Source organism: Podarcis cretensis, assembly GCF_951804945.1.
Source record: "Podarcis cretensis genome assembly, chromosome: 13".
NCBI classification, from domain to species: domain Eukaryota; kingdom Metazoa; phylum Chordata; class Lepidosauria; order Squamata; family Lacertidae; genus Podarcis; species Podarcis cretensis.
This window is the reverse complement of record NC_137182.1, coordinates 2,765,393-2,782,016: the sequence shown is the minus strand read 5'-3', so window position 1 is coordinate 2,782,016 and position 16,624 is coordinate 2,765,393. Positions and strand designations below refer to the sequence as shown.

The 16,624-nt window shown below is 41.8% G+C and overlaps 1 protein-coding gene across 2 annotated transcripts in view; it reads left to right on the top strand.

The window, feature by feature from the left end:
* Nucleotides 1-16,624, top strand: part of DDC (dopa decarboxylase) — a 53,941-nt gene that overhangs the window by 7,381 nt on the left and 29,936 nt on the right. Inside the window, exons 1-5 of one of the 2 annotated variants that reach the window (XM_079949750.1) lie at nt 2,640-2,697; nt 6,747-6,963; nt 10,632-10,745; nt 11,341-11,460; nt 16,112-16,246. In XM_079949750.1, coding sequence (XP_079805876.1) covers nt 6,763-6,963; nt 10,632-10,745; nt 11,341-11,460; nt 16,112-16,246 — 570 coding nt within the window. In that variant the 5' untranslated portion in view covers nt 2,640-2,697; nt 6,747-6,762. Of the gene's footprint in view, nt 1-2,639; nt 2,698-6,746; nt 6,964-10,631; nt 10,746-11,340; nt 11,461-16,111; nt 16,247-16,624 lie in introns of those variants that run through there. The other variant, XM_079949749.1, reaches the window with a different exon arrangement.

Here is a 16,624-nt window from a genome sequence, read left to right as displayed (position 1 = left end):
ATAGGTGCTGAGGTTTTACCCACAGCCCCACCCGCGTCCCTACAATATAGCACAATATAAATTACATAATCTATGCAGCAACCTTTATAGTCTTGTCAAAACATATAATGCTTTTAGATTATATTGTTCTGTAAAATACTTCATAGACTCACTTGGCATTCCAAAAAACATAGAACACTAAACAAAATATCACAGCTAGAAGCCTAGAGCTGACAATATTTTTTAATGTTTTATAATTATTGGTGTCACTGTAGCCTGCAGTTTGAGCCCCTTCCCAAAAAAAGTTTTGAAGTTTTATTTAGTTTTAAAAATTAAAATGTAATTTTTTAAAGCTAACTGTTCCTATAGGTCCCTGCTACAATGCTGTGATGCCGAAATGTTTTTCTGTGGTCCTCTAAGACTCCACATTTATCCTTTAAAAAAGAGAGGCCATGCTCACCGTTGCACTTCAACAAGCAGCCCTTGGAGGGTTGACCATGGGTAAATGAGACCCCCCTCAGATCCCCCAAAAGGAAAAGGGGAAAAACTACTGACTGGTCATCTTGATGTTGATACCAGGAAAGGTCCTCAAACAGATAATTAAACAGTTGGTCTTTGAACACTTAGAAAAGGAGGCTGATTACTAAGACCCAGCATAGATAGATAGATAGATAGATAGATAGATAGATAGATAGATAGATAGATATAGATAGTTACAAACTTGGTGGATCAGGGGAATGCTGTGGACATTGTGTATCTTGATTTCAGTAAGGCTTTTGAAAGCATTTCCCATGATATTCTTGCAGAGAAGCTGGTAAAATGTGGGCTGGGTGAGGTAACTTATGTGGATTTGTAGCTAGTTGACTGACTGAACCCAAAGAGTGCTCAACTAATGGTTCCTCCTCATCCTGGGGAAAAAGTGACAAGTGGGGTGCCACAGGGTTGTGTCCTGGGTCATTGTTGGTCAGTGTCATTATAAACAACTTGGATGAAGGAATTGAAGGGGCGCTCATCAAGTTTGCATATGACACCAAACTGGGAGGGGCAGCTGATGCCGCAGGAGACAGACTTGGGATTCAAGATGACCTTAATAGATTGAATTTCATTAGGGCCAAATGTCAGGTTCTTCACTTAGGCAGGAAGAACCAGCTGCACATATATAATATGGGAGACACCTGGCTTGCCAGTATTCCATGTGAAATGGATTTAGGGGTATTAGTAGACCACAAACTGAACATGCGTCCACAGTGTGATGTAGCAGCAAATCTTTTTTTATTTTAAAAATGATATTCTAGGCTGCATCAACAGAAATATAGTGTTCAGGTAAAGGGAAATAATAGTAGTACAGTGGTACCTCGGGTTAAGTACTTAATTCGTTCCGGAGGTCCGTTCTTAACCTGAAACTGTTCTTAACCTGAAGCACCACTTTAGCTAATGGGGCCTCCTGCTGCCGCTGCACCGCTGGAGCATGACTTCTGTTCTCATCCTGAAGCAAAGTTCTTAACCCAAGGTACTATTTCTGGGTTAGCGGAGTCTGTAAGCTGAAACGTATGTAACCTGAAGCGTATGTAACCTGAGGTACCACTGTACTCTATTCTGCCTTGGTCAGACCACACATGGAGTCTTGTGTCTACTTCTGGGCACCACAATTTAAGAAGGATGTTGATTGCAGCTCTCTGTCAAAATCAACTCCACCCTTAAAAGCTGGTCCATTTTGTTGCTCTCTCCCAACTTGTTGAGACAAGATATCTGCTATTTTCTCTCACACATCTCCGCTCATCCTGTAAATAGTTCCTGCATGAATAAAGCCTTTGAACTCCAGAGACTTCAGAAATTGTAAGTGATTATTCTAATCTAATTCACCCAAGCTGCAAGATCTGCTAGCACATACACACCATACAATTTATGCACATGTCTGCACATCCAAGAATCCTGGCAGCCCATCACTCTGTCCACTACACCATGCTGCCTCTCCATAGTTTTCTTAATCTGCACCTGACAATTTTCACAGCACTACCTATCTTGCAGGTCAAAGTACTTGATAAGCACCCTTAAGTAAACCTTGAAGTGATTATTTCAGGCATAATCCAGCCAAGCCAGTGATAAAGCAAGTTAACAGAAATTTGTAACCCTATAAATAATAGAGAAAACACGTCCACAATGTATTTCAACAATGCTTTTTCGAGTTGAGGGTTTTATGACCTTTGTTGGCTGGTGGCTTTCAGTTCTTCCACACACATGTATTAAAAGCAGCTCAGTGCATGCACTAATCCTGTGTACACAGGTTGGCCTTTCACTGATGTGTACCCAGCAAAGCTCAGAGAGGCATATTCTAGACATATTGTAACAAAACTCTGTCAGTGCCAAATGTTTACTTCAGTAATTGTGGCACGGATGTGTAAATAAAAATTGCTGTAGTGGCTTCAATAGTAATGAAATCTTCTTGATATATTTAGGGTGAATACTGTACTGCATTTAGCAGTGTTTTCTAAAGATATTTAAAGTAGCGTTTGTGAATGAATGGATGCAGAGAGGGAGGGTGTGTGTGACATGCAGAATGTTAAAATGCAAAGCACTATCTTCTGATTGGCTCATGGAAAGTGGATACTGTAGATATAAACTAGCAACTGCATCCTCTGGTCTTTATAACTGTCACAAAGAAAGCAGACGGGTGAGAGAGAGAGAGAGAGAGAGAGAGAGGACAAAATCTCACCAACAGTAAGTAAAAGTCCTAACTTTCTAAGCTTAAATAGTATAGAAATGGCACCTTAATGCACCATTTAATTGTACACTATCCCAGGACTTTACTGAAATAGTCAGTAGAGAGAGTAAATGGCACACATGCATGTGTGTGCAGATACACATATCAATTATTATTTTTTATTAACATGTCAAAATTGTCATGGTTTTTTTTATACACCTGGCATGCGCATGTCTCTTTGAGGTTGCATAATATGACAAAATAGACTTGAAAGGTGCTGATCCTATGTGCATTACATGAAACTGCTATTGCAAACACGTGTCTTCAGCATAATATTTGGGATCAAAATATAAATGCTGTTCATGTAACTCAGTCTCTATATTAAAGCAAATATACTGGTTAGTTGCCTTGACAGTCAATGAAGTGGCTAAAACAGGCACTTAATTCTTAGAAATAAGCAACAGATCTTAAAGGATCCATTCTATAGGAACTGAAGCAGAACCCATCCTTATTTAAATGAAAATGACAAATACAAAGTTTCAGCAAACTTACTTAAGCGGGTTTACTATATATACAGTCTATAAATGTCTATAAGCCAGAAGAGGGGTGGAGGGAAGTTAATTCAGATAAGATATAGATTTTAAGGAGAATACTATTGTTAAGCTGTATTGTGTTTAAGATATTTGAAAAATAAAATAAAATATGGGGGGGGGGTTGTTTCAGCAAACTTTATTAGTATTTTTGTTAGTATTAATGTAGTGCATAAACCCGCCAGTTATTTTAAATGATTTTGTTAAATTGTATTATATCATTAAAAACAAACAAGATAATTATGTAGTATAGTTATTGATTTCAAAGGGGGAAATAATGCATAAAGTTGTATTTGATCTTGAAATTTACTCTTTCAGTGCATAGTAAATGAAATTAATTCCCCAGCAAATCTCTCTTCTGTTATTACAGTAGCTCAGTCAGTTACAGCCCAGACTGGGTTTTTTTTACCATTTGTTTAAATGTGATTATGTCTCAGTTATTTCCAGTAAAAAGCAGCTCATATTTTTGCAGTTGTTAGTAAGCAAACTACTAATTCAGGATTTTCACATGCCATAGAATCTGCTAAATATTCCAGTAACACTATATTTCAGGATCACCTGCCTTATCTTTCAATATTGCCAAAATTTGCTTCCAAAGAATGTCAATAAAAGTACATGAGATGTCCAGACAGTAGATGAGATCACCAAGAATTATCATGCTGCAGAAGAATAGGCATGCTTTAATTTTAGGAGAATCAAGTATCAATGGAGCTATCTTTTGTAAGTTTTCCTTCATATTAATGTTAATCGGGTTTCCAGTCACATTTCACCATTTTGATACTCTAAATGAAGATATTTACTCCATTTCAGTTTCTCTCTTTGTAAATGGTTAAACACATCTAAAGCAAAAGTAGACATGTTTTTTCCCATTAGACCTTTCAGTGTAATTTGTGTTAGCCATGTTGTTTTCAAGATGATTTTTAACTTTCATATATATATATATCCAATGCAATCTTGAATTGCATTGAATACTTGGCTAGTTAGTCTTGTTCTTAACTTTCTAAAGGATGAGACTGAAATGACTATTCAGTACCTTAATACATTTCTGGCTGGCCTCAGAGATGGGATAGTTGACCCAATTGATGGTTTCACTTAGACTTCTTACGACTCAGGCCAAAGGCCCCTTCTTCCCCATTAGGTTGTTATGTGTAGCCCAGTTCCTTTGAAAGGAGGTCACTGAAGACTTATTGGTATTTTGTGATACAAGCTTTATTTACACATCTAGACAGGCTGATTGACCATAGGTGTTTAAGTCCAACAGATGCCCCAAAGTTTAGTTCATTTGTTTATATACCACTAATTCATAAAAGCCCAAAGGGCTTTACCCCAATTTACTCCACTTCCTCTGCAAACCTCACAATGCCCTCGCTGCAGGAACAGTTCCAGGATTCGGTGAGATTTAAAGCCAGAGAACTCCAGCGCAACAATAGCCCTTTTCAGCTATTACGTGTGCCACATTATACCCGTTCTACGTGCGCAAGAAATCAACTTTTAAGTGTTGCAGCACCTATGCTTTGGAACTCCCTGCCTGTTGATATTATGGTGCCAGCTAAAAACATTATTGTTTAGACCAACCTACCCAGATAGGTAGAAGACTGATTTGTGTTTTACTTTGCTTTTAGTTTATTGCCGATTTTAATTTTTAAAAATATTTTAAATGGTTATTTTTAAATTATTTTTGCCAATACTTTTATTGTTTAATTCTTTTTGTAAACTGCCTTGAGGTGTGTGCTTTTTCCAATCAAACATTATATAAATTTTATTAAATAAATGAATAAATAAAATGTGTGTGTGTGTGTGTGTGTGTGTGTGTGTGTGTAACCACTCACAATCTAAAAGAGTTATCTGATTTAACAAATGGATAATAGTGGATAACTATTATATAATAACTGGGACGCGGGTGGTGCTGGTGCTGTGGTCTAAACCACTGAGCCTAGGGCTTGCCGATCAGAAGGTTGGCGGTTCGAATCCCCACAATGGGGTGAGCTCCCGTTGCTCAGTCCCTGCTCCTGCCAACCTAGCAGTTCGAAAGCACCCCTAAGTGCAAGTAGATAAATAGGTACCGCTCCGGCGGGAAGGTAAACGGTGCTGTTCTGGTTCGCCAGAAGCGGCTTAGTCATGCTGGCCACATGACCCGGAAGCTGTATGTCGGCCCCCTCAGCCAATAAAGTGAGATGAATATATATAAACTATATACAGAGCTAAATGGAGAAGCTAGACTGCACTGAGTGTCTGCAGCTGTTTTTCGCAGCAACCTTATCTATACAGAGATAGCACACACTCTCTCTAACACTCAGTCTCTCTCTTTGATGTGAGGCTGGAGCGGAATACAGTAGTAGCGCAGAAACCGTCCCCCTCCTCTCTGGAGAATCAGCAGAGAACATCAGCAGATTCTTAGAATGGGAGGGGTGGAATCTCCTCATCCTCCCCCATTTCATCCAACCATTCAAGAATCTCAACATAACTGCAATTTATGTACACACTCCGAAAGTTGTTCTCTGCTTACAACTTTTGTTAACACATTTGCAGGTATCTCTTTCCCCGGCATATAAAACACTTTTATCACACAATTTAACAACCCCAGAGTCGTCCGTGACTGGGCTTAATGGTCAGGGACAGTGGCGTAGCGTGGGTTATCAGCACCCGGGGCAAGGCAAGTAATTTGCGCCCCCTAACCCATGGATTTGCGCCCCCTAACCCGTGGATTTGCGCCCCCTAATCCGTGGATTTCCCTAACCCCCAGATGTTGCGCCCGGTGCGGCCGGCCCCCCCTGCACCCCCCACACTACGCCACTGGTCAGGGGTCCCCTTACCTTTACCTATTATATAATAATGGGTAACTATTATATAATAATAGATAACAAATAAAATAATAGTAAATTGAGGATTATTTCCACATAAATTACCCACATTTGTAATTAAGCTATCTTCCTGTGTATCATCTAGATATAGCAAGCAACCCATTTCTTTAAAGCCCCAGAACTGAGCGAAGGAGGTAGCTGTCTCTAGGATTCCGTTTCGGAGTATTCCGGGGGGGGGGGGGCATTGCATGTAACTTTGTGCGGTAAAACTGGGACAGGGCAGGATTTACCTCTGAGTAAATGAATGCATGAGCACTAGAATCTTGATCAAGAACTATTGCAGCAGTATGATTGACTGCAATACTATTGGGGGGGGGACCCCATTACTTTAAAAAGTATACAACTTGTTGTTTTGAATGAGACTATATTGCACTGAATATTTTTTTAATTCCACCCTTCGCCCCGGTTTTTCCTTTGGAAATTTCCCTGAAAGCTTTCACATTTCTGACTCCATTCCTTTTGATTCCAGGCTCTGCCCTGGGATCATTTTTGTTGTTGTGTTTTTCAGTACAGTGGTTGACAACCTGATTTCTGCATGCATCAGACTTCACTTATGAGGAAAATTGGCCAATTCCAGGTGTGCAATTTTTTAAAATGCCAATTTGTTTCTTTTAGAGTCAGAAATCTTGACATGGATGCCACAGAGTTCCGAAAAAGAGGGAAAGAAATGGTGGACTATATTGCAGATTATCTGGAGACGATAGAGAAAAGACGGGTCTATCCTGATGTGGAGCCCGGGTACCTGAGGCCTCACATCCCAGATTCTGCTCCTGAAGAACCTGAGCGATTTGAAGATATCCTTAAAGATGTTGAAAAGATCATTATGCCTGGGGTAAGATCAAACTGCAGATGAGCTTTAAAGAAAGGGCTTCTCTACATGGGAGGTTTACTGTGTGTTTACAGCTGTTTGCATTCTCATTTAATTTGTGCAGTACATGTGTCGTCAGCCTCAGACAGCAGCAGTCCCGATGCTTTCCTGCTGTAAATTTGAGTTTTCCCAACACAGGGATAATCTGTTAAATTGGGAGAAATCAGGCCCCGAATCTCTCCACCTGGAGCCTCAGACAATTAGCTGCGGTGGTTTTGGGTGGGTGAATCAGTTGTCACTCTCTGTTACTTCCCTTTCCAAATTCACTGCTTCCCCAATGCTTTAACTTCCTTTCCAGCTATGCTCATGACTATATCTGGCATGATCCTGAATGGATGACTGTATATGTATATGTATATGTATATGTATATGTATATGTATATGTATATGTATATGTATGTGTGTAGTTCCCTCAGATATGTCCCAAACCAGAAAACTGACTCTGTGCTTTTGCACACTTCCTGGGCTGGGAATTTAAAAACAAGAGAACGCCCAAGGTGTGTGCATCGCTATCCATGCACATGACCTGTTGGTCCTCAATCAGCATAATGGTATCAACAAATCACAGACTCTTCAAGTGTCCCTATTTTCCAGGAACAGGCCCAGATTTACAGAAGCCATCCCGGTTTCTGATTTGATCCCAGAATGTCCTGCTTTTCATTAGGAAGTCCCTACTTTCATAGGAGAAAAGTTGGAGGGTTTGGAAATATGCGAACCCCGAGCCAAGGAGAAGACAACTGAAGACGGCCCTCTATAGGGAAGTTTTTTCATGTTTAATGTTTTGTTATGTTTTTATACATGCTGGAAGCCGCCCAGAGTGGCTGGGGCAATCCAGTCAGATGGGCGGGTGTATTATTATTATTATTATTATGGAGGGAGGGAGGCTTTTAAATCCCTGGAAGCAGAGAGGAGGCTTTTGGTTCCCCATCCAATCACAGGGAGGACCATTCCAGGAAGAAGTAGCAGCCCAGCGAAAAGGACCAACACAGCTCAGTGGTAGAGCATCAGGTTTACATGTAAATGGTTCTGGGTTCAAGCCCTGACATCTCCAGCTAAAAGGAGGAAGGAAGGGGGATGCACAAACCTGGGAAAGTCCTGAAGCCTTTAAGAGCTGCCACTGGTCAGAGCAGAGAAAGCTGGGCATAAATGGGCCAATGGCACCTTTGTATATTCACATCAGCTCCCATGAAACAGAATAAGATGTCTGGGTGTCCCATCTCTAATGGGACTTTGGGGGGCAGGGGGGAAACCTTGGCCACTCAAGATTTTAGACAACTGGAGGCCAAGGAGAATGGTACCAAGGTAGCTAAGAGTAGCAGGTAGAGGAAGAAGACCAAGATGTGAATTCCCACTAAAGCGCTGCAGCAGAGGTGCTTGCCAACGTTTACGCTGACTTTGGTGACCCTGGAGAAAGACAGTTGCTACCAGGGACAGCAGCTCTGAAAAGCCTTGCAAAAGCCCAGTTATTTTCATAATTTCTTTGTCAAACTTTAAGTTGAGGGGGTCAGGGGAAGGGTCTGACATGGAAAGGATCAATTTGATTATTTATATGACCCAGGTGTCTGGTTGTGGGCACCACCAAAGGACACAAAACATCCACCAACCGTAAGTGGAGGTTTACTATGGTCACTTAATAACAGTGAAGACAGGAGGGCCTGGCGTGCTCTGGTCCATGGGGTCACGAAGAGTCGGACACGACTAAACGACTAAACAACAATTGTCATCTGAGAAATGTTGGAGAGTGTGAAATCAGAAGACGAGGACAAACAGAAAAGGGAACCTGTACAATATTTGTATCTGCTGGTACAAATGTGAAAGACCCAAGTAGTTCCTTATTTACAAATTCAATATACTGTATGTGGGATAGCCCTACTCAAAGATTGCAAGAAAAAATGGTAATATGGCTAAGATTATCCACAGCAGAAAAATGGAAGACTTTGCACAGTCTACAAATATATCTGTGGTATAAAAATGTCTGGAACCTAGACATGGCAGAATACAGATCACAATATAAAGGTTTCCAAAGGCTTTGAAGATCCAGAATGTTTTTATTCTGTTCAGTGGGACTTTATCCAATGCAACTAATCTCTAGGTCACTATGGTGCTACCAATGCGGGAAATGCGGGCCTCTTAATGCTTCTCCAAACAGGTGTCCTCTTACATCCAGTTTTGTTGACAAATTAAGAAAATGGCTACATGGCCATCTTCGTAAAAAAATTCAGGGGGAGAAGGGGGGAATGTTGGGGAAAATAAATTAAACCATTCACATGCAACAACAGCAAAAAACATGAAATACATCAAATACATGTAAGTGTGGACTACTTCAGTCTAATTTGAAGGGGGGAAAGTGGATTAACAAATAATGTTCAAATGTGGACAAGTCCAATATGAATTAATTTTTAAATAGCTGTAACAAAGTTCTTGAGGCAATAATTCTGATCAGTAGTGACTTGTCCATATGAGAATGGCTCTTCCATATCTGTAGAAATTGCCTCAGCGCATGAAATCTGTCATACTCCAATTTTGCGATCCAGTACCAGAAAAAGGCAGCTTAGAGACTGCAAGTCATGTCAGAGTGCCCTGGGAAATCCATAAATCACCCACTACTAGATATGATCTTCAATGGATGGAAAGCAGGTAAATTAAGGAACGGGAGGGTCAGTGGGCACAAACCCAGCCTCTCCCCCAACTCCAATATAGAAAATGCCATCTATGCTGAGCTGGTGTCAGAGCCAATGAGTGTGAAAGTGATTGTCCCTTTGACTTTCTCCATAATCCGCCTCTTTGCAGACTGTTCTCTTTTGCTTCATCCTGCAAATAGCCTGAAGGAGGGTCACATTTGATTAATCTCTTCAGAATGTGTCACTGACTTAAGTATTATTGCACAGGCTGATCAAGATAAACAGCTTCTGCTGCCTCATCCAAAGCTTCAGTCTGCCTCATAGGGGTCTGTGGTCAGCAGCTCCATTTCTCAAGCCCTTGACATTTCCTGGATTTCTTTGTAATAACTGCCCTTTTCATTCAAATATCAGACTGAAGATCTTCTCCCCAGAAGCACCAAATGCACTTCATATAGCAATTTGTAGGGTTTGTTTTGCATTTCTGGTTTCAAACTGAGATAAAGAAAGGATGTATTTGCAGCACCTGGAGGGATGGATTTTTGGAGATGAGCACCACAACCCCAGAGTCGTCCGCAACTGGACTTAATGGCCATGAGTCCCTTTACCTTAACCTTTACCACAGCATACATTTGTAGCACATGACTTCCCCCAAAGGATAATGGAAACTGTAGTTTACTCCTCACAGAGCTATGATACCCAGCACCCTATAGTCCATATAAACTCAATAGTCAGTAGTAAATTTATAGGCAATATAAGATAGATTTAGATTTGAACCAACCCAGACACCGTAATCTTCATCTGAGGTCCTCCTTCTTCCAGGCTATTGGCTGATTAAACAATCAAGGGCCTGTGTTTTGCAGGGGGTATTGTTCTGTTTGTTGTTGTTTGTTTTTAAACTGTAAAGCGCCCTTGATCCTTGCATGAAGGGTGGCGTAGAAATCTAGTAAATAAAACAATTCTTCACTCCAGCTTCTTTTCCTGATGTGTGCCTGCTTCTGGTCTTTCTGGCAGGTGACGCACTGGCACAGCCCCTACTTCTTTGCCTACTACCCAACGGCCAACTCCTTCCCAGCTCTTCTGGCTGACATGCTCTCTGGGGGCATAGGGTGTATTGGGTTTACATGGGTAAGTGTGTTCCACCCCTCTCTGCTGGGCTACCTAGGGACAGGTGACATGCGCAACCTTTGCACCAAGCAGGCAATTCACCCTGCAGTCCATAGGCCAACCACACACCCAATTATTTGTGTTCCTAATTATCACCCACTACCAATGCCTCCTGCACCCATGGCCTGGAGACCCAAGTGTTTTGTGTTTTATTGTTGTGAACCACTTCAGGTTTTTGTTTTTGTTTTAATATAGAGATCTATAAATATTTTAAAACATGCAGATTAAGATTGAAGGAGTTTAGCCTGGAGAAAATATGGTTAAGAAGTGATATAATAGCCATCTTCGAACATTTAAAGGACTGTCATATAGATGATGGAGCAGATTCATTTTCTGTTGCTCCAGAGGATAGGGCATGAGCTGTTTGACAGTGGAACAGACTGCCTTGGAAGGTGCTGGATTTCTCTTTGTGAGAGACTTTTAAAGCAGAGATTGTGTGGCCAACTATCAGGGATGCTATATGTGTGGGTTTCCTGTATTATAACTCTTTGTATAAATATTGAGGAGAAGCTACCACACTCCTGTAGTTTCTTTTTACCACATTTCTCTATTTTAGGCATCAAGCCCAGCTTGCACAGAGCTGGAGACAGTCATGCTGGATTGGCTAGGGAAGATGATCAATTTGCCACCCTCATTTCTGGCCGAGAAGGATGGAGAGGGGGGTGGCGTAATCCAGGTAAGCTGGAAGCTTGTGGTCTTAGTTTCTGCATGGTGTATGTTCTGTTCAAACTGGATTGAAACCGATATGTATCTTTGATTTTTTTGGGGATATTATATGGGCATAATGGTTCCCCACAAAGGTGCAGAAGACATGGCATCACGCTTTCAAGTCATCATCTGATATCTGAGGAATGAAGACACTATGCCTATGTGAACCATCCCTGAAACTCCTGGTTACCCCTGTGAAAACCTAGTTGGGACAATGTCCTATGGAAATATGGATTTGTATATGTAACCTGCCTTTTACCTGAAGGTCCCTAGTGGGATGGCATACACCTAAAGCAAACAAAATTAAAACACACACAATTAAACCAATTAGACACAAATTTACAAAGTTCATAAACCTTCCTCTCCAGGGCTTACAATTTGGATAAGAAAATTAGCTTTCAGGTGGAAAAATCAAAATTGGAAATAGAACTATTAGACCCTAAAAGTAAGAATTTGTCAAGAATGTATAACTTGCTGTTGAAATGGAATACTCAGGATGAAACGGTGAAATCTGCTATGATTAAATGGGCACAAGATGTTGGACATAACATTATGATGGCTGACTGGGAACAGTTATGGACCACAGGTATGAAGTTTACGGCATGTAATGCCTTAAGAGAGAATATAATGAAAATGATCTACATGACGCCAGTCAAGCTTGCAAAAATTTACCATTTGCCCGATAATAAATGTTGGAAGTGTAAAGAGATTGAAGGTACATTCTTTCACCTTTGGTGGACATCCCTTTACCAATATGAAATTATTCTAAATGTAAACAAAGGTATGCCAATATCTTGTAACCTATACTTACAATGATTGGCTTTGCAAAATATGAGGACCCAAGCCTTTTTGCTTAGGATGTAAGCATGCAACTTCAAATTCTGTAGTGAATAGAGTGGTAGATATGGGTGTGGGAAACTCAAGATTCAAATCCCCACCCAGCCATCGCTTGCCAGTCAAGCTTGCAAAAATCTATCATTTGCCCGATAATAAATGTTGGAAATGTAAAGAGACCGAAGGTACATTCTTTCACCTTTGGTGGACATGCCCAAGGATTAGGAAGACTTTCTGGGAGATGATCTATAACGAAATGAAAAAGGTACTTAAATATACCTTTCAGAAGAAACCAGAGGCCTTTCTCCTGGGCATGGTCGGCCAACTGGTGTTAAAGAAGGATAGAACTTTTTTTATGTATGCCACAACAGCAGCAAGAATACTTATTGCAAAGTATTGGAAGACACAAGATCTACCCACCCGGGAAGAATGGCAGATGAAGGTGATGGACTATATGGAACTGGCGGAAATGACTGGCAGAATCTGAGACCAAGGAGAAGAGTTGGTGGAAGAAGATTGGAAGAAATTTAAAGTTTATTTACAGAAACATTGTAAAATTAAGGAATGTTAGAAGGATGTTGGAATGAAGTTTTGTGGTCTTAGCAGAAATGATATAAAGGATTAAGTAAAAATGGATTGTTAATTGGTGAAAGAACAGAACGTTAAATTATAGTATATTAAGATAAATCATTAGGATAGAAATAAAGATGGAAAGGATTTGCTGAAATATCTAATTGAATTAGAATACAAAAAAGGGAGGTGTGAGGAGGTCAAGGAAATAAGCAAAGGAAAGAAAGTTAGGTAAAGGATTGATTTTTTTTTTTAATTATCTGCATTTTTTTTCTGTCCCCCCCCCCCCTTTGTTTTTCTCTGTTTAAATATGTTCTTTATTTTTTCTTTTTGTAACCTTTAAAATCTTAATAAAAATCTATTGGGAAAAAAAGAGAAAAACATAAACCTTCCTCTCCAAAATCCTAGGCAAAAAGGTGTGTTTTCAATGACAATGAAACAACAACAGTGTTGTGGGTGAAATGTACCTCAGGGGGATGGTTGTTGCAAAGGAATCAAGACTTTAAAATGAGCCCAGAAGACAGGAGATTGTTCAAGATTGATGTTATGCTGAGGCACCCTACTAGTACCCTGGCTGCCACGTTTGGTACCAGATTCAACTTCCAAACTGGTTTCAAGGATTTTCTTGTTGTTGTTTAGTCATTTAGTCGTGTCCGACTCTTCGTGACCCCATGAACCAGAGCATGGCAGGCACTCCTGTCTTCTACTGCCTCCCGCATTTTGTTCAAACTCACTTTTATATGCCTGTTGCCTTTGTCCATGGAGTTTTCTTGGCAGGGATACTGGAGTGGCTTCAGGTGGATCAAGTTTGGTCAAAACTCTCCACTATGACCTGTCCATCTTGGGTGGCCTTGCACGGCAGAGCTCATAGCTTCTCTGAGTTATTCAAGCCCCTTCGCCACGGCAAGGCAGTGATCCATGAAGGGGGTTTTTAAGGATAGCCCCGTGTAAAAGAACACCAACAATACAATAGGAAGTTACCAGAATGTGGATGATAGTAGCCCAGCTCTCTCTCCTCAGGTGGGGCAGTAGATGGTGCACCTGCTGAAGCTGAGAATCAACACTCCGAGTTCCTGAAGCCACCTGCGATGGCACCAGTTATCCTCAAGCTGTGCACCTGTTCCTTCAGGGGAAGAGCAACCTGTTGTAGAGGAACTTATCCCTCTTTTAGCTGAGCCAATTGTTAAAGTGTTTTAGATGCTACTCTGGCTATTTGGATAAACAGCTGTAATCAGGGCTTTTCTTCTGCCGAAACTCAATGCCATTGACATTATAATAGAACAAGGGAGGTGTTTGCAGTGAGTTCTGGCACCTCCTTTTTTTAGAAAAATAGCACTGGTTGTAATAACTTTGCCCTTTTTAATGGCTAGTTGGAATTCTAGAACTGTACAGATCAGCACAGACCTTGCCCCCAACCCCACAGTGTTAAATCTGGAATAACTGCTTGAACACTTGCTAGCTGCTGAAGCCTAATGTCAGGATGAATTGCTTTTACATGTAGGGTGCAAATGTTGTTTTACTTCACCCCACCATAGCCCCCGTTTTGTGCTGGGGATCAATGAGCAATTATGTCTGTTTGCCAATGGGAAATGCTGCCCTTTTAAGCTGACAATTCTTGATGGACTATAATTTGGGGGCACTGAGAGTGGGTGGTGTCTGTGCTGCTGGTGGAGATGAAGCAATTTGTAGTGCTGGTCTTCTTGCCTCATTCTTGTATCAATAATGATAAAAACAAGAAAGAATATGGCGGAGATGGGCTTTATATTAGACTGCCAATCAAATGAATATTGCAATATTGGCCTGTGGAAATGGGTGCTTAATTACCCTTAAAGGACCAAATCAATATGAAATTATCCTGCTGCCTCAAAGGTGACACTTGAAAAATCCAAAGACGAAAGGAAATTTCCGCTTGGGGCTCTGTTTGACTCACCAATGCTTCTGTCGCCTCTTGAGGCTGCTCACCATGGTAACCTTTGTTTGCTTGCTGTGAAGTAAAAAGTATAATAGCCAGCTTACTTAGTATGTGTGTCATAAAAACCATCTTTCCTAGCAGCGCATTCAATGGGGGCGCCTCAGTTTCCCCACTCTGACATTTTATGGAGGCCTGATCCAGCCATAATTACACAGCCAAGACCCACTGATTTCAATGGGAGGGATTTAAGCAAGTGCTTAATGGCCTCTGAAATCAACAGTGTTAAAAAATGCTTAACTTTAACTACATTTAAAGTGTTCCTTTTCTCTATGCCTGCTGGCCTTCTCCTCCTGGAACTGGCTGAGGGTGCTTTCCCTCTAAACCAGAGCACCAGTCAGCAAACCAGACGTCTGCAGCAGAGAGAAGGAATTCCTAATGTTGTGAATTTGAGTGGGGACAGACTCCCCATAATTTCTACATTCAGTGGATGGTCAGGCTCCTGAATTTAGCAAGGGCTGGGAATAACACTCCTAACTTCCCCAGGCTCTGCCAGGCGTAGAGGGAGCATAATGTCACCCCAGGAAAAGAGGGTGTCCTTTTCCAGCAGAGGTTTAGGGGAAAAGGGATGTGGGGGAGAAGGAGCAGGAAGTGGGCACAACCTCATGTGGGCAGCAGTCATGCTGGGAAGGACAAGTCCCTCTTGGGACATACATGCTGTGAACTCACTCTCTGTAAATTCAGGTTTAAAAGTGTGAATAAGCCATATTGCTAAGACACAGCAGACTCTGCTGCACCTTGATTTCCCCACAGAAATGCAACCCTGGGGGAGCGCCTGGAACCTCCTGGAATCTTCCTGCCATTCAGCAGAGACTGGGGGTGGTGTGCAAGGCTGTTCTGAATGCTGCTAGACCACAAGGGTTAGCAGAATCCCTAGTGGAAAAAGAATGTGCGTCTTTGTGTCAGAAAGGCACAAGCGGAAGGTCCCAGGTTCCATCTACGATGGCATCCCCAAGGAGGCCTTGGAGAGACTCCCTGCCTGAAATCCCACAGAGCCATTGCTGCCAGTCAGTGTAGGCTGACTGAGCCAGGTGGCCCTGTGCTCTGGCCTCACAGAGGGAAGCTTCCACTGTTTCTAAATTGCTTTCCACAAGAAATGCCTGTTTAATGAGGTGCTTCCGGCTGTGCTTCCTTTCCCCTGGCTTGCAGCACCCTAAATCTTCACCATGTTCTCTTCTGCCGCTGTCCTGACTCACTTTCCATTGGCTTCTCCTGCCCAACTGAGCCTCTCTCTCCTTCCCTGCAGGGGACGGCCAGCGAAGCCACCTTGGTTGCACTGCTTGCAGCTAGAACCAAAGCGATCCAGCGGGCGCAATCAGAAAATGGAACACTGACTCAGGGAGACATCATTGGCCGGCTGGTGGCTTATACCTCAGACCAAGTGAGTATGGAGACACTCCGGAGCAAGAATCACCAGCCCAGCACCTGCAGCTGCCACAGTGCCTGCAAAGACCTTCAGTGACATCCATAGGCAGCGGCCCTCGACCCTGAGCTTTCGTATAGACATAGATATATAGATATATAGATATAGATATAGTTTTGTGCCTGCTAAAAATAAAGTTATGAAGCAAAAAGTACAGGCACCCTTTTAAGCGATTTCTGTAATGGCTGCCCCCAGCGGCCTGTGTTTTCACCAATGTGTGAAGTCAGAGCTGTATAAGTGAGTTCTTTGGACGCCTGGCAATGGGAATCACTGGAGTCCTAAAGAGCTGCTGTTTCTCCCTCGAGGGGTTTCCCTGCTTCTGTCTTATTTTCCATA